The 22,933-nt window shown below is 35.7% G+C and overlaps 2 protein-coding genes and 1 long non-coding RNA gene across 3 annotated transcripts; 2 read left to right on the forward strand and 1 right to left on the reverse strand.

Annotated features, from left to right (window-relative positions):
* The first annotated feature begins 1,243 nt into the window (after positions 1-1,243).
* On the forward strand, positions 1,244-3,121 carry LOC133824178 (grpE protein homolog 2, mitochondrial-like). The gene is made up of 3 exons (XM_062257052.1): positions 1,244-1,450; positions 2,569-3,033; positions 3,104-3,121. Exons 1-3 carry the CDS (start codon positions 1,244-1,246, stop codon positions 3,119-3,121), a joined length of 690 nt encoding a protein of 229 aa, XP_062113036.1.
* Positions 3,122-3,161: 40 nt separating this feature from the next.
* LOC133821125 (uncharacterized) lies at positions 3,162-3,963 on the forward strand. The gene is made up of 2 exons (XR_009887326.1): positions 3,162-3,327; positions 3,640-3,963. It is a non-coding gene; the product is annotated as an uncharacterized LOC133821125 (long non-coding RNA).
* Positions 3,964-9,725: 5,762 nt separating this feature from the next.
* Positions 9,726-10,702, reverse strand: LOC133821126 (MLP-like protein 31). The gene is made up of 2 exons (XM_062253611.1): positions 10,451-10,702; positions 9,726-10,244 (listed from the first exon to the last, which is right to left on the reverse strand). The coding sequence occupies exons 1-2, from the start codon at positions 10,638-10,640 to the stop codon at positions 9,970-9,972; spliced, it is 465 nt and encodes a 154-aa protein (XP_062109595.1). The 5' UTR covers positions 10,641-10,702; the 3' UTR covers positions 9,726-9,969.
* Positions 10,703-22,933: the final 12,231 nt, after the last annotated feature.

A 22,933-nucleotide genomic window follows, 5' to 3' on the forward strand; every position in this document is an offset into this window, starting at 1 on the left:
ATTTTTGGTAGCTTCGTAATATCTGCTGTCTTTATCGCTCTTCACTCATGAAGAGATTGTTTGCCTTTAGTTTTGATTTGAGAGCGGACTTCGTTTGCAGTGTTCGCTAGTTTTGACTATTTAAGTGACGATTACTCTTTGCTTTGGACCACATTCAAAGGGGGGTTTAGATTGTTAAGAATTGTCTATTGGTGCTCTTAAGCACCACATTGGGAGCTCTTGTGTTTTGTTATCATTGTTTGGTTGAGATTTGACCTAGTTTTTTAAGATGGCTCTAGGATTTTCTGTAGACTGTCCTAACATTTATTTCTCATTCATTGAATTAATTTTATTATACTAAAATGTACTTTTTTCTTATATTGCCGATCCTGAAGGAGCAAAGTAAAGTATCTTTTAAATTCGGTTGAAAATTGAAGTTGAGGAAAAGTTTTATGATCGTTTCCCTTTTATGATATATTGTTGTTCCTATACTATGTAGAAAACCACAAAAGGCTATGTAATAATGTATTCGGCCATGCCAACTAGATCTTTATGACGGCATTATTATTCCACAAGAATGTCTTGTAGCCGTTATTTTTCTTAATTTCAGCGAGCCATATCTAGTTATTTTATGGAGCAAATTCAAGTATAAGCTTTATATCATTATCCATGATAGACAGCTTGGACCCTTAATATTTTATGTTATGATTTTATTTTAAAGCTTGTTTTTGTGTGTGTGGTATTGATGTCAATTCATCTTTATCATGGGAAGATTTTTACGTACTGAACTGGCAATTATAAATTGAATGAAAGAGGATTTTAAGCACTTTAGGGTCGTTCTTATTTATCTTATTGGAGATGGTAATGCAAGCGTAGAGATTTTGAGTGGCCAGCTTTCAAATTTTGGGTGCTGGATGTGGGAAATCTGGAAAGTAACAAGTATATATTGCCAATATATGTTTACTAATATGAAAAGAACTAGATATTTTTATTAAAAAGGTAAAAAGGGGGTGGATTCTCTATTTTGTTTGCTATTTAATTCCTAAATTTAAAACCTAGTTATCAACTATATGTTTTCTGCATACAGTTCTGTAGAAAATTTGAGTTTATGTATGTATAACCAAGTATGTTCTTCTCTATTAAGTACTTTTTAACTATAGCTATATAGTAACTATTATATTTCCTTGGTTTTTTGTGTGTATATACTTGTCTACTATGTACTATAACGTTGTATCATCCAACTGTTTTGGGTGCCCATAATACAATGGGGCAAGAAGCTTGGTATTCTGCAAATGCTTTGGCCAAGCGCTTTAGATACGAGAGTGCAAGCAATTTGCCTATATATCCACAAAGACCAGGAGAGAAGGATTGTGTCCACTATATGCAAACAAGAACCTGTAAATTTGGAGATAGCTGCAAATTTGACCATGCTATTTGGGTTCCTGAAGGTGGAATCCTAGTTTGGAAAGAGGTGACTGTTTATTACTATATTTATTTATATGAAAAGTTATTTTTATTAGAGTAAACATATATGTTATGATATAATAGTTTTTCCTTTAAAATGCTATTACTCAGATAACTATTGCGTTTTATGAGAGAATAGACCCTATATTATAGTTTTGGATTTAATATTTCGTTGAAATATCATATTCGGAAGTATCAATTTATCTATGTTGTGTGAAAATTAAGGGAATACATCCAGTCTAACTTTTTCTTTCCCAATGTTTTTCGAAACTATGCAATATGAATGCTTATGTATAAAAATTGTATATCTATATTTAGTTTCATGTAAATTATAATATTCTACATAAACCCTGGTTTATGCAAACCTTAGAAAAAAATGGTCGCTGATGGATGTTCTTAAAGTTGTCTACTTCTTTCGCCCCCCTCCTTTTTGTTTTGTTGGTGGTGTGGCAGTGTCTTTTGCTCTCCTTGTTTTATTGAATTTCTGTATTTGGGTTTTTGGGGGGTGACCAAGTGGAATTATAACACGTGAATACAACTTATAATAGTGATATAAGAATTATAACAATTGGAATTATAACCGAGATGGTTTTGTTTTGGTCCCCACGCATAAGATTGCACATATTATATGGTAAGCTTTTGAAACTATTCTCCGTTATTCCTTGGACATTAACACTATGAAACTTTCACTTACTATAAGGACAAAAGTAATTTCATACAATTTCTTCATTTAGTTCCTTTATTTGATTAATGTCAATAAAAAATCTTGAGGGGAATACTTGATTGGCTTTCTGGGCTTCTTTCAGATTGTTACATTATATGTATATGTGCAGGCTTCATAATTACTGTAATGTTTGAAGTACAGATTTTTAGTTTCTAATTTTTTGTTTTAATGTGTTCGCTTAATTAAATATAGTTTTATGGTTATATTACAACTTTAGCTTATATAGCTGAGGTTCTTATTAACTTTCATCTTACTTATGTATCTAACCGTTGTAGTAGCTTATGTATCTAACCATTGTGTTTGCTGAAGTTTAAAGGGTTGTGCTTTCAAAATTTAAGTTGTGTTCCGAAATTTTTAAAGCTATCTAATTTATTGTATTTGAGTTTTTTCTTCTTCTTTAGTTGGCTTCTGGCCAGGTGTCTCTATTCCATCTGAGTTCTTCTCCCTTTCAAATATTTGGTTTTGCTTCTTTTGCGTCCCCCGAGACTTCTGAAAAAGCACATGGGAGTAATTCAGAGAATAATGGAGATGCTAAAGTCTCCAGTCAAGCCGCCTCTGAGCAGAGTGATGTTGCTGATCAGACAAAAGAATCAGGATCTATATCAGATTCTCAGTCTACTATATCTAATAATGTGAAAACAAGGAGAAGAACTAAACGAACAACATTTTCTGATTCAGATTCCGATGAGGATTTGAGTGTAGATGATCTGGTGAAACTTGTGGCTGAGAAGGAAGAGCTTTTGAAGCAGAAGCATAAAGAGATTGAGAAAATGCATGATAAAGTCCTCAGAAGCTATGCGGAAATGGAGAATGTCATGGACAGGACACGACGTGAAGCAGAGAACTCGAAAAAATTTGCCATTCAGGTTTGGTACCAAAACTTATTTGCATATATATCTTATTTTCACATTAAATTTTCCTTGTTCAAAATAGTAGGTTTGGTACGCTTGTTGAAGTCTTAGCTTGACAAATTGCTTGAAATCTTGTTGCAAAATTTTGCAAAGAGTCTACTTGATGTTGCAGAAAATTTGGAACGAGCTTCTTCAGTTGTCAAAGAAAGTTTTTCAAAGATTGACACATCTAAGGATTCATCTGGGGCTGCTCCACTTTTAAAAACACTTCTAGAGGGTGTTGAAATGACATAAAAACAACTTGTAGAGGTAAATGATATCATCTTCACCACAAGGCACCTCTCAATATCAAATCATTCATAGATGAAGTTTCTTGTTTTTTACTTTTTATAAGTTCAGGGGACAAACTGTTAGATGTTCGAATATTTTGCTTTTCATTTAATTTAAGTCAAACATTGTCAGTAGAGTGCAGCTTTTATATCATAAGGATGGTGAATGACTATTGCTTGAATGAGACACCCATGTTATGGCTAACTAGTAATGTAACTGTAATTATTATTATTGAACTAAAATTTTATTGAATTTAATTTCTGAGTTAGTTTTTTATTTTGTGTTTTGTAGTGTGGTGGGAAAAATACATATACACTTGGCGAAATTAATGAAATTCGAAATGAATAGGCAACCAAGCTTCTTGAGCAGACGAGTCATAGCTAGAGTAACTTTTGAAATCAGAATTAAAAAATATATTAATTGTAGTTTTAGTTAGCACTTACATAGTTATTCCAAGTCTATATTTTGATCTTGCAATTTTTAGATTTTGAACATACTGAGTTATATTGATTTTGTCTGCCTATTGATTCTATTTGAACTATGTTGTAATTACACAGGAAATTATGAATGAATATAGTATTGAAAATAGAGAAATGAAAAAATTATCATATTCTACATGGGACGTCGGTCTCCACAAAACTGTCATCTTATGTATTGCAGGGGACGATATTTATACATAAATTGTCATCTCATGTACTGCAGGGGGATGACGCTTGAGTAGGAACTGTCATCTCATTTACTGCAGTAGATGACGTTTACACATAAATTGTCGTCTCATGTACTACAAGAGAGAACGTTTGTATATGAACTATTGTCTTATGTATGACGGGAGATGACGCTTTTATTTAAAATGTTGTTTCATACTTTACATGGCATGACATTGCATGGGACGACGGTATTAGAACCGACGTATGAGAGTCCATACGACGGTTTAAAACCATCGTCCCATGTCAATTTTGTAGTAGTGAGAGTAACAATATAAGAAAGAATCTGACTTACCTTTGTTGTTCTCAACATTGGCTAATTATAGCAATTGAGAGAAGAGTCATAGATTAAGTGGAGGAATGCGATTGGTTGACGAGTAATAAACTTTCCCGCCTCTAATCATCCTCCCTCAAAAGTTATATTAATAAATATAAAAATCATCTCCCGCTTATGCAAGACGAGTTTACCTTCTCTTCTGTGTAAAAGCAATCTTTATATTTACAAAGATATTACTAATTTAAACGCCTTGTTTTGGACTTCTCCGATAAAATTATTACTTAGATTGACTAAGGAGCTCTAGGCCCACATTGTATGACATGTTTGGTCTTAAGCCCATTGCGGAATCTTTTGGTTCGAACACCAATCGTTTAACTTCCATTACTACAAAAACAGGCTTTAACTTCGGTTTTTATACATAGAATTGTTGGGAGATACATAAAAAGCAAAGTTAAAGCTTTTGATCGACTTTTAACTTTGGTTTTTGGTTTAACATTCATAGGAATTAACCTATTACTTCAGATATTTATGTAAAGTGAAGTGAAGGGGTAATAGACAGAGGGAAAAAAATGACGGTATCCTTTAACTTTGGGTTTTTGCTAAAAACTGAAGTCAAAGGTGCTTATATCCGTAGCCCTTTGACTTCTCCTTCATTTCTGAAACACTGAAACCCCCCAAACAGAGAGCAAAAACCTCTATTTCCATCATGAGAAAAATGAGGGTTTTGCCATTTAACACCATTTCCCCTCATTTAGTACCTCTTTTATAATTTATTGATAATGTATATGTGTTTATGGTTGATAATAATGTTTTAGAGTTGTATTTGATTATTTAAGAATGTATGAATCTTAAAAAATGTGTTTGTGATAATTGTTTTATTAATCTGAATTTAATATTAATGTATTACTAAATTTATAATTTATTTGATTTATTTTTGTATTTTATAATATGTTTTATTTAGAATAATTATTTAGAAAACTAATGAAGTTAATATTTTGTTGTTGTTAAAAAAAAGTTAATATGTTGTTATAATGAAAAAATATCAAGTTAATATCTAGTTAAAACAATTCTTTTGTAAAATATTGTTTTGATGTTTAGATATGTTGTTGTAAAAAAATTCAAGTTAATATTTCGTTAAAATAAAGTTTTATTTGTATAATATGCTTTAATGTTTGATACTAGTTATTATAATATTTAATTTTGTTTATATTATTTTTAGGATGGTTATTGTTTTTGGATGTAATTTGATTTTTCATGGTGGTTACTAGCTTGAAGATTAATTTTAAGGTGAGTGAGAATTTTATTTTTATTTATTATTAGTGTACATATTTATAGAATTATAGTTAAACCATATTGAATTTACTGGAAATTAGGTTTGAAAACTAGTGAAATAGGTTCTGATAAATTTGTGTGCTTCGGTGGTATAAGGATAAAATTATGGATTTTGATTATTGTGTTTGTTTGTGTTGAATTAATAGGTACTTATGAAATTGGGATATGTTATAGAAATAGAGGAATCTCTGTCTAATTTTTTAGGATTTATTAATTGAACATGTTTTTAAATATGTAGTATTTATTCATAGAATTATAATTTTAACTTTTTAGGTTTGGTGGTAGGTTTTGAACAGGATATCGGGAATTTGTGTGTGTTGTGGTGATAATCATAAGTCACAAGTTTGAAGTAACATTATCATGTATCTTGACTAGATAAGGTTACTTTGAATTAGGGGGCTTATGGATACCGTCAAACTTCAAGACAAGTATTCAAGATGAAAATGGATTAACATGAGTTCTATTGTAATTGGAGACTAAGCTTTGCTTTTCGGTATGAGGTATTGCTCCAATTTCCGATAAACTTGATATGATTATGCTTATCTATTCTGTAAACTATCACAAATTTTAGTTGTAAATTGAATGTCAATAGGTTTGGGTAGTCCTATTTATAGGGGAAATTCTGCTAAAAATTTGGAAAAATATTTAATACTTGAGAAATTTCAATATTTCAAATAACTACTTACACTACAACAAATTTGATATACAATGACTCCCTACAATGTCTTACACCATTGGTGTAAGACATTAAAACTTATCAGAGCTTTTTAATGTCTAATGGTGTAAGACATTGAAAGTTTTTATTAATGACTACAATTGGAAGACATTAAAAATGGTGGAAGACGTTGGAAATAGGTTAAGAAGTGGCCAGGGGGACATCTAATGTCTCCCACTGGGAGACGTGGGACACGTGGCACGTCTCCCACTGGGAGACATTGAATGTATAGAGGGGTACATCCAACGTCTCCCACTGGGAGACGTGGGACACATGGCACGTCTCCCAATGGGAGACGTTCGATGTACCCCTCTATACATTCAATGTCTCCCAGTGGGAGACGTGCCACGTGTCCCACGTCTCCCAGTGGGAGACGTTGGATGTTCCCCTGGCCATTTAATGAATTTTGGGTCTTCTTCTTCCTCATAACACCAAACAGAGAGAGCACACCAAACAGAGAGCATGAAAGGGGCTGCGATTTTAGGGTTTTCAAGGTTAGTTTTTTTTAATTTTTATGAATTTTAGTTAATTATTTTGATAAAAAATCATAGGTTTAGCATTAGGATGAGTAATATACATGATTTTGTGTTAGTTTTACATTTTTATGCATTTTTTTCTATACATTGTTAGATTTATTTGTTTTTCCATGGAGGTTTTTTATAGATTTAAGATTTCATAGTTTTTTTTTAATTTAACCTATCACATTGTATATATTTCATTATAATATATATGTTCATGATTTTTTTTAATTTTTATCATTATTTATTTCGAAATTTAGATATATTTTTGTATGTATATTTAAACTTTTTTTTTTTAAATTCTAACTATTTTGTTATATATATATAGTTATTATGTTAAAATAAATTTATTAAATAATTTTAAAAATATAAATATATGAAAAAATTTATGTTTTTGTTGATTATTGAGATTTTAGGTTATGAAATTTTTTATTGATTTTTTGTTTAGGTTATAATTAGTGGCTCATTGGAGTTTTTTTTTATTTGTTTACCAATCAATTACTTATTAGGAATTTAGTGATATTTGTTTAGTAATGTTTAACATATTAATTAATTTAATTTCGTAGGTTGTGATTTTGGTGGTGAGATTTTAGAGAATACTTTGCATCAAAACTTCTATATCTATCAATCACACATTTGAGGTAATTAAGTTTCTAAAATTATAATAATAAGTTATATATTGCTAGATATTTAGTGATATTTTATTTATTATTTATTAATTTATTTATATTGGTTTGTGGATTTAATAGCGAATTCGATTACTACTTGAAGTAATTTTGCTAGCTTTTGAATTATTAATTGCAAGAGGTAAATATATATTATCTTACTTCTACTTTTAATATTATTAAACAAATGTTACAAGAGTTTGAATATTTTAAATATTCATCCATAGTGAAGTAGGTTCTGAGATTAAAATTGTGTGCTGCGGTGATAATAGAATGTTGAGAACTTGTGTGTATTAGTGAAGTAGGTTCTGAGAAATTTGACTGTGTGCTGCGGAGCTATAAGGAAGAAATTTATTGTATGTTGTTTGAATTGTTTGTTTTGCTATTCACATGTAGATGGTTAGGTCACTATTATAGGGGAAATGCTGCCCGTTTTTATCTAGGATAATAAACAATTAATTTTATATAGGCATTCTATAAGGAAGAAACTTATTGTATGTTGTTTGAATTGTTTGGTTTGCTATTCACATGCAGATGGTTAGGTCACTATTATAGGGGAAATGCTGCCCGATATTATTTAGGATAATAAACGATTAGTTGGGAACGGGCATTACTTGATTGAACATGCGAGTCCCGGGCATTACTTGAGAACGGTATTATTAATTAAAATTTACAAATTATTTTTGAAACTATAAATGTAATAAAATAATTAATTAATATATTTTACTTTATATTTCTTGCAGCTAACAAGCACATCATATACAGAGGCACAAATTGATGAGTTGCGACAAGAATGAGCGACATATATGTTGCCGATAATCCAAAGTTACCGACCTCGTTGATAGGTTTTTTTTTTTAATTTTTAACTCTTTCTTCATACACAATGCAATATTTGTTCATTTTGAATATTTCTAACAAATATTGTATTTCTTGTATATATCTAACAAATATATTTTTTTCTTTCAATTTAAATTAATATTATTTCAATTTAATTAATTTCAATTTAGATTAAAATAATTTCAATTTAAATTAATAGTATTTCAATTTAATTAATTATTTAATCAAATTAAAATAATATTAATTATAAATTTATTGTTTTTAAATGTGGGAGACTTTCAATGTCTCAATTGGAAGACGTGGGAAGTGACTCACCTCTCCCATTGGGAGACGTGGGATGTCTCCTAGGGACTTCCCACGTCTCTCATTGGGAGAGGTGCCTCACTTCCCACGTCTCCCAATGGGAGAGGTGGAAAGTCAACGTTTGACTTTCCACCTCTCCCAGTGGGAGACGTGGGAAGTGAGGCACGTCTCCCAATGGGAGACGTGGGATATATTCCTACAATGACCCTAGCAACAACGTCTCACTAAGTGGGAGACATTGTAGACTTCCAATGTCTCCCAATTAAAGTCATAAAACATCTATTTTATTGTAGTGTTAGGTGAACATCACATGTTTAGTTGTATGAACACTTTAGATTTTTATGTGGTACTTAGCTTTTATTTCTGTATGAATGTGTATATCTATATGTATATTAATTCTATATGGTTTGTGAATTTTATTTTATTTTAAATTTATTGGAATGTTCAAATATATTTATTAATATTAAAATAATTGCAAATTAGAATTAAAAAAATATTTATTAAAATATGTTATAAGAAATCAAATTAATAATACAAGTAAAATAAATATATATTTTTTTAGGAAAAATTATCTTTAACTTCGGTTATTATGTAAAAATCGAAGTTAAAAAGTACCCTTTAACTTCAGATATTATGTTTAACTTCAGTTTTTACATAATAACCGAAGTTAAAGGGTACCATTTAATTTTGGTTTTAAGATACTTTTAATTTCTTTCGGATTAACTTTAATTAATATCTCCGTGAGATCCAAAGAATAACAAGCGAAAAAACAGAAGTTAAAGCCTATTTTTGTAGTAGTGTTCTTGTATTTCAATAGTTAACAAAATTATACTTCTACAACAAATTAATTTCTTTTCTCTTAATTTATTGTCCACAAATGATCAAACTCATTCTTTCTTCATTGTTTTTTCTTATATTGTTGTAATCCAATCATATCCAATTTAAGCACACCGTCCAAACAAGATATGTGTTGTATGAATTACATTACGTGCCAATCGAGTTCAGTTATATATGTACAAATATGAGTAAATAAAATATAGCCAATCTATCCCATTTGCTCATAATTAAGGCTTAATGAATTACAGAAATCCCATTCGAACATGATAAATGGGGCATAGAAGTACTGCCACACTCAAACAAACGAAACTGGAAATACACTCCAAAATCATAAATTGACAAACAAACCACTTATTTAATACATACTCCCGTAAACATTTTATTTAGTGAAGACATAATGTCTCAGCGAGAGTACTTTAATATGGTTATATAATTATTCATCGTAAAGGTGAGTGTCAAGATACTTTGTAAGTTCATGGACAAACTCAACCATGGTATGCGGGTCTATAATTTCGTCATGGAGTTTCTCGTAGTGAATCGTCCAATTCACAATGCTGCCTTCACCTTCTTTTTTTGGATTTGCTTGAATCACGAATTTGAAGGTCTTGTAATGCTCCAGAAGATCACCTTCAATCACTCTGTAAGTGATTGAATTGTTTTCGTCGTCTATGTCTTCGACTACTTCTTTTGCCACCTTAGGCTTCCCCTCTACAGTGTTGAAAATAAATATATATAATTTATTAATGTCCTACGTGAATAACTCAAATTTTCACTGTTAAATAATACTTAATAATTAAAAGAAAAAACATATTTATTTCTTTCAAATTAAGCTGTGATTTTAGTCATAAGTAGAGCAAAGACGTTAATTAAATGGGCAATTGTAGATGTATGAATTATTGTGTTTAATTACGTACCATGAAAGTAATTCCAGTATACGACAGAACCCTCTTTCCCCCATTCACCTTCATGTAACTCACAACCTTGAATTAAATCCCCAGAAGCACCAGGGATATGGTGAGGCCTATGTTTCAACATTTCGTGGAACTTATGAGGAGAAGTGTTGGATTCTATATCAATTTCCATTTTACCACACAGAGACGACATTTTTGAAGATATATATTTTATGGTATTTGATGGTATAATAAAGGGAAAATATGTTTTGAGAGAACGGGTTCGGCCAATAACTTTTTATAGAAAAGAACTGGGGTAGCTTTTAGTTAAGATTAATAATATATCAATTTGTTCATGAATTAATTCAAATAAAATAATGTCTATATAAAACGACACGCATATAATTGAAGAAAGAAGAAAACTTAGTATATTAAGATCAGAATGTGATCTTTATTATAATACTAGATACAAGCAAATACAATAGCAAATTAGTTTAGTTTTATTTATATAATTTATTAATTATTATTATTAAGTTTATATTAATGTCAAATAAATTTTGAAATAAATATTCTATTTTCATCAAATAATTTATTTATTTTTGCTTAAGTTTATGTTTATTATAATTTTTGAATTTTGGGGTGATAACAAGAGATTATATATTATATGTTCAATGTAATATTAAATATTATACGTAGATTTTAAATTTAAGTTTTTTGCTAGTTAATAAAAAATAAATTTGTTGCTAATTCATAGTACATTGTATCATATGTTTAATATGATATTATTCTAATAAGTGAGTTTAATTTTAATGAAATTTTATTTAACTTATTAAACGTATGATTTTATTATTTTTAAATAATTATTATTGTAAAATATTTTAAAAATATCATATTTTAATTTGTTTAATTATTTATTATTTTTAAATAATTATCATTGTAAAATATCTTAAAAATATCATATTTTAATTTGTTTAATTATTTATTATTTTTAAATAATTATTATTGTAAAATATCTCAATAATATATTTTTTTTAATTATTTATTTTATTTTATTTAAGTTTAAGTATTTACAAACTACTACTAAATATAAAAATATTCTGTAAAATTAACATTAAAAAAATAAAAAGTCATTAAAACTAACAATTTCCGTTATCTACACACTTATTATATAATAAAAGAAATATATATATATATATATGTATATAACGTGTTTCTCGTCTATATATTATATCATCTGAATGTCGCTATTAGATAGAAAGTTTCAAAAGTTATATTTAAATTGTTTTTTTCCTTCATTCTTCATTATTTTTTAAAAAGATAATAGGTAATTTTTATATAGTCTTCATTCTTTAGGTACTGTAACACTTGTATCTCAAAACATATTTTTGTCTTAAATCGTCAATCTTTTAAAATTATAACTTATGTTTCTAAAAGAATTTTCCATCCAATTTGACGTTAATATGTGCACAAACAGGAGGGATAAATGATCCTAAAGGATTTTAATTAAACCTCGTTTCAACACCTACTTATATTAAAAATTAAAACATTTATCAACTTATTCATTTAAATCTTATTCACTCGTGAAAGTCCATGCCAATATGTTGTTAATCTCCAAATCAGTTGCTAGTGTAGTTCCAAAAACTATGTTCATGTAGACTTGATCTTTGCCTCTATATAGGTATAAAGCCAATAACGGCCCAAAAAGGAAAATAAAAACAGATACAACACTAAAAAAAAAAGAACACAACACAATCAGAAACAACAAAAGGAGACAATATTATTAGAAGGGGGGTGGACAATCCCAAAATTCACATAAAATAGAGGCTTTAAATCACTAATATGTGACTTCAAGAAGTTTTGGTATCTAGTGTTTTAATAATATTGTTAATGATTTTTATACATTAATAAATGAGATCTATAATTTATTTTTTGTATGTAAAAATATATGAAATAATTGAGTTGAATTATATATATAGTTTTTTTAATTTTATAAATCTGAGGTGTACACCCCTTTAATGAAAATAAAATATACAGTTTCCTACAATAATAGAACTGGGCACAGGGTGAGGGTGCACGAAGAAGTCAGTGCCATTACTTGGGGTAGGTGTATTCAATAAGTTATTTGGGGTAGGTATTCAATAAGGTGTATAATAATATCATAATAAAATATATCCTTCAGATCAAAAAAAATATATATATCCTATTTTCCACGAGTTTGAATCGTCTTTTTTTTTTATCCATTATTTCCTCTCTTAATTATAATAATAAATGTGATTTGATAGGGTGGGTGATAAGATATATATTTTGTGACTATATATTTTAGGACTAAAATCTTTTCTTTAGTTTGTTAGATTAATCTAATATAGATGTATTAACAATCTTAATATGCCAAATAAAAGTGGATAAGATTGTTACAAAAAAATAAAGGAGATCGATAAATTATACTTTTAGCCATTAATTTGATAACTTCGAAGTTTTTAGACCTACAAAAGAAAATGATAAGAGAATTAGAGAGGGCAATGGACTTCCAAACTCTCACTATCTCTATAGATGGAGTATGAAATGAACAATGAGTTTGTGAACTAGAACCCTATATTTATATTGGTGACACGTTCCATCAAGGTCTCTGTCATAATTAATGTCAGAATATTTGACATTCAATAAAATATGAAATATTGGGAAACTCAATATTGAGTAACTACGTTAAATCTTGACCATATTTAGAATATTTGTCAAATAATATCAATATTGAATTTATTCGTAATCAATTAGAATTAATGGTTTTTGGGAACATTAAATAATATTTTCTAACATTCTCTCACTTTGTTTGCATTTGAACAAAAGTACCACTTATGCCCAATGATTATCCTTGTTAGGCAAAAAACACATGAATCATAGCAATAGGTCCTCATTTATGACGAGTATTATCTTCTATGTATTACAATGTATTTATTACTCAACAATAAACTTTATAGGGCGATGCAACTTAACGAATAAACCCTATGTTTACTCAGGTTCATATGTTTACTCAGGTCCTATGAAGATACAATTTTCTCAACTAAAATTAAAAAGCGCATAAATATGAGAAAACATCAAAGTAAGAGTTTCATTGATAATAACTTTAGTTGTACAATAAAAACTATATAAGGGAACCAAGTCTCATGTTCATTACATGATCCTTGAATTTATGTGGTGGCAAGCCCTTTGTCAAAGGATCAACTATCATCATTCAGTGCTTATGTGTTTAACGACCACTTTGTTTTCTTTAACACTTTCTCTAACAGCTATGTACTTAATGTCGATGTGCTTGCTTCGTGTTTACCCAAAAAATGGCTGCTGATGACGTGGCAAGGATTTCTCACACGTTGTTGACACGTGGCAGAAGTGTTGTTCGACTATCGACCAGAAGCACATCGCTTCGCCAAGGCTTCACTATTAGATACGACCAGGCTGGTCATATAAGTTGATTTATTTCCTTCTAAGATTGTAATCCTATAATAATTGCATTGAATATTTCATCTTTATTACCTTGATACGTGGTTATTAAGGAATGCTAAGGCCCATTGGCCCATGTAACCCTCCTTGAGCCTATAAATATGCATGAAATAGCTCAAGGAAGGGACATTTTTTTATCTCAGAATCTTTTTGCTAAGTATTGAGAGAAAGAGAGCTATAGTGTGATTATTCATCGTTTTATTGTAATTCTTTCAAGGTTTGTGAAACTCAAGAACCCTTGTTCTTTGATCACGACTTTGAGATTCAATATTAATAATAGCACTAAGTGGACGTAGGTTATTACCATTCTTTGGGGCTGAACCACTATAAATCCTTGGTGTTTTCTTCTTTTACATTAGATTAAATTCTTAATTGTCGTTTTATCTTTTGTCGTACATTTGACTCCGTGTCGTTGGCCAAATCAAGGGTCAACATTCTGGTGCTTTCATTGAGAGTTTGATGAAAAACTGTAAGAGGATCTAACGGACAAAACATCCAAGAAGACTGGACAGGCCGCTGGCGTTGCACCATCCCAACCTCCTCCCCTAAATGTGGCCGAGAATGAACCACAATTGTAGTTTGAAGAGGATGAGTTAGATTCCGAAACGCTAGCGGTGTTGCAGGATGATTTGGCTAATCTGGGGCCAATCAGGAGAATGCTGCGGAGACAATGGCGTTGCAGCAAAGAGAAATAGAATGCCAGCTCCAAGAGCTGAGTGAGCGGCAGGCAGAAATGGATCGTCGGTAGAGGGATGCCATGGCCACTCTTGAAGTAACCATCCAATTAGCTTGGAGTTAGGCTGCGCTAGCCTCCCAGCCAGATCAGTCACCGAATGTGCCACCTCAAAGAGGTCCCAATCCTAGCCCTCCGCTCCAGCCGGCAAGCCCTCAAAGGCTGGAGCAGCCGCCTGTGGCTCAGGATGATGTCCCACCTAGGGATCCTGAGCAACAACCTCCATCTCAGGGTGGTCGAGGCAATCCCCAGTGCCCGAGGCATAGGGTTGGGCAACCGCCCCACAGCCCTAGACGCCCAGGGGATGAAGAATCGAATCTACCGAGCAGGAGACAGCGTCCTTCCGCTAACAAAAGGAACATCGAGTCGGGCTCTGCAGTTAGGTGCCCCCCACGGCATAGCAATGCACAGGGACCCAAAAACCAGCGCAGGCCTCCCCTTGACGCTCGGGAGATGCCAGCCCGAAGAGGAAATAACGTGAACATCCGGTCACGCCGTAGCCAGCCACAAGTTAGAGATGGCCATGACTATAATGAAGCTGATTCCGCAGAGGAAATGCTGGTCGGAGAAATGAAGAAAGAGGTGGAGGCAGAAGCCCCCCACCTAGAGAAATAGGCCAGCCAGCCACAACGTTAGGGGGCAACCCAGGCAGCAGAACGTCTTTAGTCAGCTAGGAGTTAGCGAGCAGAGTCATAGAGATGATGATTTAAGGGACGTACTTAATGAATGCCGTGATAGGCATGGCGAGTACGCTCCCTCGACACCGGTGGCCCCAGCAGTCCTAGAAGTTGTTCAGGCTCAGATTGATGCTCTGAACCAGGCGGTACAAAAATTGGTCGGGGGACGAACGTCCCATATTGAGTACGATAGGAGGAGGGGCACTCCCTTTGTACAGAGGATTGCTACGGCGGAAACCCCCCAGTAAGTTCATAATGCCAACATTGCCGAACTTTGACGGGTACAGAGACCCAGTATCTCACGTTAATAAGTTTGAGATACAAATGGATATACAGAAAGTGCCGGAAGATGCTTGCTTCCGGATCTTTCCAGCGACACTATCTTACACCGCCTAGGAGTGGTTCTTTAAGTTCCCTCCTGCTAGTGTAGTATCTTGAGAGATGTTTGTAAAAGAATTTTATGGACAATTCTACGCGGGTCGCGTACACCCCACAGAGGCCAACTAGCTGGTCGAGATATGCCAAAAGGAGGGAGAGCCCTTAAAAGAATATGTCCAATGATTCATGCGAGCAGCAGTTGGAGCCAAGACAGTGGGCGATGAAGGTAAGATGATGGCTCTAACTACTGGGGTTAGGCGACATTCACCCCTCTGGAGTAGCCTCAGAAAGAATGGGGTAAGAAGTAGCCAGAAGTTTTTGGATCGGGCTGATCGATATATCAAGCTCAAAGACGCGATTCCCAATGAAGGGAAATCGCCAACAAAAGACAAGGGGCCAAAGGAAGAACCCACCAAAGCTGCCAACGGGTCGAAAAAGCCCAATGGCAACGACAAGGGCAATGGTAGGAATTATGGAAAACGAGGGAACAATGAACCATCAACTTCTGAGAGTAAACGCCCCAAAGGCAGTCGATACGAGCTGAGATTCACAAACTGCACGGCCCTTGTTGAAAGCCGAGCTAAAGTCTACTAGGCGACTAGCTCAAGCGTGCCTTACAAATGACCCACAGCTATAAGGAAAAATATCTCCAAGAGAGATACGACAAAGTTATGTCGTTCTCACAAAGATTATGAACACGACACCAATGAATGTAACCAGTTGAAAGACGAGATTGAGTTCCTGATCAGGTAGGAACATTTAAGAAGATATGTGTGAGCCGCAGGAGGGTCTCAGTGAGAGACTCAAAGTGGCAACGAGTAGGCGCCTGCAAGCCAATGCTCGCCACCTCTACAGCCAGCTCGTGTGGCAGGCCCTTTACTCACCATCTGTGGAGGCCCTCATCTTGCAGGAGACAGTGGGAAAGTAAGGAAATGATATGCTCAAACCCTATGCCATGACCAGGACATCAAGATGATGAGTGTGGAGGATCGAGCACCAAAAAAGGCTCGAACAGAGGAGGGATTGATAACCTTCTCTGAAGACGAGGCCCAGCACGTGCGATTCCCACAGTCTGATCCGCTAGTTGTAGACGTACAAATTGCCAATATGATGGCGAAGAAGGTGTTGCTCGACACAGGAAGTTCGGTCAACATCTTGTACAAGTCTTCGCTGGAAAGAATGAAGCTGTCCGTTAGGGACCTGGAGTCATGCAACCAAACTATCTATGGTTTTTTCGGTGAAGGGCTCACCCCAACAGGGTCGATTAGGTTTCCAGTTACAGCAGGTACTGCACCTGCTAAAAGGACATTACTCACTACTTTCATAGTTGTTGATTGTCCTTTGGCATACAATGCTGTAATTGGGAGACCAATTCTGGTCGACTTGCGAGCCGTCACTTCAATATGGCACCTTTCCATGAAATTCCCAACAGACGCAGGGGTAGGATGCATATTGGGAAATCAGCAGGAGGCAAGGGAGTGCTACAACGCCTCGATAACAAAGGTAAAGAAAGGTGTGTCGAGAGATGTTCCAGGAAAAGAGTTGCAAGTGGCAATTGATGTTTAGGCCCACTCAAGTGATAATGTCACCAAATAGGGTGTTGCCCAAAGCGAGGATAGAGACTTGGATCCTCGCTTTTGGGATTTTGAAAAAGAAATAGGACCCATCGAGGAACTTGAAGAGGTCCAACTCGATGAAGAAAATTCGACCAGGGTTGTGAAAGTCGGTAAAAACTTAGTGGCAACAACAAAACAAGCACTGGTGGAGTTTTTAAGGAGGAACCAGGAAGTCTTCGCCTAGTCGCACAAGGACGTGGTTGGAATAGACCCTGCAGTCATCATCCATGTTGAGTTATCCACCGGTGCAACAGAAAAGAAGGCTGCTCGACAAAGATAGATCAAAGGCCTTAAAAGAATAAGTCGAAAAGATGAAGGAGAATGGGTTCATCAGGGTGGCATTTTATCCATCATGGGTCTCTAATCCCGTGCTAGTTCATAAGCCGAATGGAAAATGGCGAACATGCGTGGATTTCACAGACCTCAATAAAGCCTACCCCAAGGATTGTTTCCCACTCCCTTGGATCAACCAACTGGTCGATGCCACTGTAGGGCATGAGATTCTCTCTTTTATGGATGCATACTCCAGATATAATCAGATTAGTATGCATCCCCCTGATGAGGATCACTCTAGCTTTCAAATTGATACCAGGTTATACTGTTACAAAGTAATACCCTTCGGTTTGAAAAATACTGGTGGGACTTACTAGCGACTAGTCAACCACATGTTCAAGGAGCTAATCGGGACAAACATGGAGGTCTATGTCAACGATATGCTGGTAAAGTCAAAGAAGGTAGAAGGGCATATAAAGGATTTGCAGGAGTGTTTCAATGTCTTGAACAAATATCAGATGAAGCTTAATCCCCTCAAATGCTCCTTCATAGTAAGATCAGGGAAGTTCTTGGGATTCATAGTTAACTCGAGAGGAATTGAAGCCAATACATAGAAATTCAGAGCCCTGATCGATATGAAATCGCCAGCCAAGGTTAAGGATGTTTAAAGTTTAACAGGAAGAATTGCCGCTCTAAGTAGATCTATTTCAAAATCAACAGACAAGTGCCTCCCATTTTTTAATCTACTTAGAGGCAACAAGAAATTTGAATGGACGAAGGAGTGCGAGTAGGCTTTTTAAGAATTGAAAACTCACATGGCACAACCACCCATCCTATCAAAGTTGGTCGATAAGGAAACTTTGTTCATCTACTTGGCGATCACGGAATATGCTGCTAATGCCGTTTTAGTAAAGGAAGAAGAAGGCGTGCAGAAGGCCGTTTACTATGTAAGCAAGAGGCTAATTAGAGCAGAGCTGCGGTACGCACCTATTGAAAGGTTAGCCTATTGCTTAATTTTGGCCTCTAAGAAGCTATGACCTTGCATTCAAGCTCACCCAATCATGGTTTTGACCGACCAGCCTCTACGGCAAGTTCTGCAAAAACCTGAGGATGCAGATAGATTGTTAAAATGGGCAGTTTGATATCTCTTACTTGCCACGAGAAGCGATAAAAGGGAAAGCCCTGGCTGACTTCATTGCATAGTTCACTAAACTTACAGATAGTGAGCAGAACGAAGAACCGGAAGAGCTTGAGTCGCAAAACCAACCTCCCTCCTGGAAGTTATTTACAGACGGTTCTTCCAATGAGCATCATGCAGGGGCAGGGGTGATCCTGATTACACCTGAAGGGCATCATTTTCACTGTGCAATCAAGTTTGACTTCACTGCTTCCAACAATGAGGCTGAGTATGAAGTGTTACTGAGTTACGATTAGCTAGGGATATGAATTTAAAGGTGCTCGACATCTACAGCGATTCTCAGCTGGTGGTGAATCAAGTCCTGGGAGAGTACCAGGCACGAGGTTTAAAGATGGTTGCCTATTTAAACAAAACAAAAGATCTATTTGCTCTGTTCGAAAAATACACCCTCTAGCAAGTACCTCGCGACCAGAATTCCAATGTTGATGCTTTAGCCAAGTTAGCAAGTGCAAAGGATGCTGATACTCTGAACATAGTACCAGTTGAACGGCTATCTGTGTCAAGCATCCAAGCAGAGGAGACCACTTTGGTGATCCAGGAGGCGGATACGTGGATGATACCATACGTAGAGTATCTGACGCAATGTGTGTTGCCGACAGACAGAAACAGAGCTAGGACCCTTCAGCGACAGGCTGCTAGGTATATCCTGGTAGATGGAGTCTTATACCGGAGGGGATACTCAATGCCACTAATCAGATGTGTTTCAAAAGATAAAGCCAAAGAATTGATGAAAGAGATACACGAAGGCTTTTGTGGGGACCACGCTGGGAGGCAAAGCTTGTCGAAAAAGATCCTGAGGCGAGGATACTTCTAGCCCATGATGAATGAATACTCGATGGAGTTTGTACAGACGTGCGACAAGTGCCAGAGGTTCTCCAAAATCCCACGAGCAGCCCCTAATGAGCTAAAACAAATGCAAAGTCTGTGGCCATTTGCAGTTTGGGGTATAGATCTAATCGGATCTTTACCCACTGGAAAAGGCGGCGTCAAGTATGCTGTGGTTGACGACGATTACTTCACTAAATGGGTCGAAGCTGAGCCACTCGCAACCATAACGACCAAAAAGGTGCTAGATTTCGTGATTAAAAACATCGTTTGTCGCTATGGATTGCCAAGGAAAATCGTCTCAGACAACGGCACGCAGTTTGATAGTGATTATTTCATGAACTTTTGCAAAAAATATGGGATTATCAAAAGATTTTCTTCAGTCACTCATCCCCAAGAAAATGGACAAGTCGAAGCAGTCAACAAAACGCTAAAGGATACCCTGAAGAAATGACTAGAAGAAGCTAAGGGTGCATGGCTAGAGCAATTGCTTGAAGTCCTTTGGTCGTACATAACTTCTCGTCGAACAGCAACAAGCCATACTCCATTCTCTTTAGCTTATGGATATGAGGCTATGTTGCCCATGGAGCTAGATCCGCCATCACATCGCAGAATAATGTATGATCAAGGCTCGAACAGCCAGCTATTGATGGAATCCCTGGACTTGATCGATGAGAAACGTGAACAAGCCTAACTCCAAGTAGCTGCGTACCAGCAAAAAGTTGCTCGATATTTCAAATCTAAAGTACCCGAGAGAAAATTCAATGTTGGAGATTTAGTACTTCGAAGAGTTTTCCTAAACACCTGCGACCAGGCCGTTGGAGTACTCGGACCTAATTGGGAAGGGTTTTACCAGATTGAAGAAGTCCTCCATCCAGGCACCTAAAAACTTGCTTGCTTAAACAGAGATCTCATTCCTTGCTATTGGAATGGAGAACACCTGCGCAAGTACTATCAATGAACAAATCTTCTTAAAGGATTGGCTTGTATTAATTTTACTTTTTACAAGTTATGAAAAAGGGTTGGTCATTTTATGTGACTAATCGCTTATAAGTGTAAGACCTTATTGATCACTCGTACAGACACGTTTTGTCGATTTATTATGAGAAATATAAGGGACTATGCGCAGCCAGTCATTCTTGGCACTTATTGTATTTTATACAAGTATTTGCTCATTACGTGTGTTGTTTTGCTGTATTAAAATTTTAATTGTTTTGCTTCGAGCAATAATGTTCAAATAGGTTTTGGTCAAGGCTAGTGACCAAGGACCTAAAGCTCCTCGATCACTTGGGGGGCATATAAGGTATCTAGTAGGCAAAGCATATCGAAAGGTATGTAAACACATGAGCAAAATAAGTGAAAGCATGCTAGGGTACGTAGAGTATTTTTCAAAATTTTGTATTTTGTTAAATCAAACTAAAGTACTATGCTAAGTTCGGTCATGCGAACAAATGTTATAATAAAATGAAAATATTATAATATCTTAAGGAAACCATTTACACTAGGAGCAATCACTGCTCAGATGTAATTGTTCAATTAAAAGTAAAAGCTGCCCATGCATCACGACCTGTAGGTCGTGTACTTAAAAGATTAAAGAGTAAAAGAAAAGTAGCAGACTATGAGGCTAGAGGATCTTGAGAGGTTCCCTGGTCGACGACAGTTGTAACATCATTGTACACCCCTTCTACGCCAGTGGCCAGAGAGATTTCGGGCGAGGCAGGTACCTTTGCTCTCTCTACTTCCGCCAAGCAAGCAACGCAGCGAGCTATCTCAGCATGCCTTGTGCGCTCGAGAAGATAGCTGAAATTAGCCTCCAGGTTATGTTTCTAGAAGTCATAGAAACACTTAACCGTGGCGTTCTTGTACCTTTTCAAGCTTCTCGATCTGGCCCTCCAATGTTGTAGTCTCTTATCTGCTCATAATCAAGTCCTCCTTGTGCTTTTTAGGCTCGCGGTAGTTGACGCGATTAGACTCCTTGAACTGGTATCTTTGCTTGACGACCTTGTCCATAGCGGTTTGCTTCTCCCTTAACTCTGCAGGCAGCCATTTCTTCTCCTCGAGCAGCACTGCATTTGTCTTCTAGGCCGCCTCAAGCTGTTCAGTGTATTTTGCTTTAGCGGTTTCTTCAGCGTGTCGTTGGTCTGAAGTCCTGGACTGCTCGGTGATAGCACCCGAGCAGAGCCGGCCGACAGTAATAGTCAACATTGCCTACGATCAGAGTGAAAGTTAAATTGACTGTAATGTATAAAAGGGCAATCTCCACAGAAAAAGATGACTTACACTGGCAAGCTCGTTTAGTACGCGGGTTAAGATTTGGTCAACGTCCATCGTCTCTGTCCCCGCCATCGCCTCTCGACAACGTTCGTGCCTCAACATTTTTGCCATCCTGTCTTTGGCCGATCTTAAGGCACGACTCGATATGTCGTCCCCTGTGGAAACAGGAGCAGCCTACTGAGTCTGATCGGTTGGAGCCGGTGGAGAAGGTGTCGACCCGACCGAAGCAGGAGGAGTTTGCTACTCGAGAGGAGAAGGAGGTGGTGTTGCATTTGTTGACGATCTATCTGCTGGAGGGTCTTCAGCACGGAATTTCTTGGCCGGAGGCACTTTACTGCTTTCCCCCTAATGCCGCCTGCTCGCTTTCTTCTTGCTTGCAGGAGATTCAAGAGCCTCGACGGCACAGCACATGTCAAACACATTTTTAGAATCCATGTCTGTAAAGAAGCAAATACACGAGCAGTGAGATAGTACAAATGATTGAGTATGTTATGTTAGGAAAAGAAACAAAGAAAATTGTAAGTAAAATACCCGAGCTATCATTACTAGTCGCTACATTATATACTCTACTAGTGTTACACTCACTCTCTGGCATGAAGATGTTTGAATCTAAATTGGGAGCATACTTAAAATTTCCGTCCCCATCAAAAAAGTGACAGGGAATTAGCAAACTATCTAAGAGCGAAAGATCAGTACCATTTTCACCCGAAGACACCTCAAGGGGCTTGAGATGTTCTGTGGCTTTCTTTTTTCCCTTTCCCATTGGGGCGGGGGGAGCAGCAGCTCGCGGGGTGCTGTCCTCCTTTGGGGTTGTGACATGTCTGGGTGTTGCTCGGGAAACCCTTCGCCAGTGGCACTTCCCGCTGTTGACTCCCTCACATCCTAGTGAGGGGCCAAAAGCCCGACCAGCGTCAGGTTTACCTCTGTGACCAGCAGTTTGACAATTTTCTCTATGTCTGTCATGCTGGCCAGGAGGGCTGATCGGATCACCATGTCTAGAGTATGGTCTGGTCGCAACTAGGGGCCTGAAACACACTA

This window comes from Humulus lupulus, chromosome 3 (assembly GCF_963169125.1).
Source record: "Humulus lupulus chromosome 3, drHumLupu1.1, whole genome shotgun sequence".
Lineage (NCBI taxonomy): Eukaryota > Viridiplantae > Streptophyta > Magnoliopsida > Rosales > Cannabaceae > Humulus > Humulus lupulus.

Coding starts and splice junctions, on each gene's coding strand:
- LOC133824178 (XM_062257052.1), top strand. CDS start 1,244: ATGGGGCAAGAAGCTTGGTATTCTGCAAATGCTTTGGCCAAGCGCTTT. Junction 1,451..2,568: donor GAATCCTAGTTTGGAAAGAG/GTGACTGTTTAT, acceptor CTTCTTCTTTAG/TTGGCTTCTGGCCAGGTGTC.
- LOC133821126 (XM_062253611.1), bottom strand. CDS start 10,640: ATGTCGTCTCTGTGTGGTAAAATGGAAATTGATATAGAATCCAACACT. Junction 10,245..10,450: donor ATACTGGAATTACTTTCATG/GTACGTAATTAA, acceptor TCAACACTGTAG/AGGGGAAGCCTAAGGTGGCA.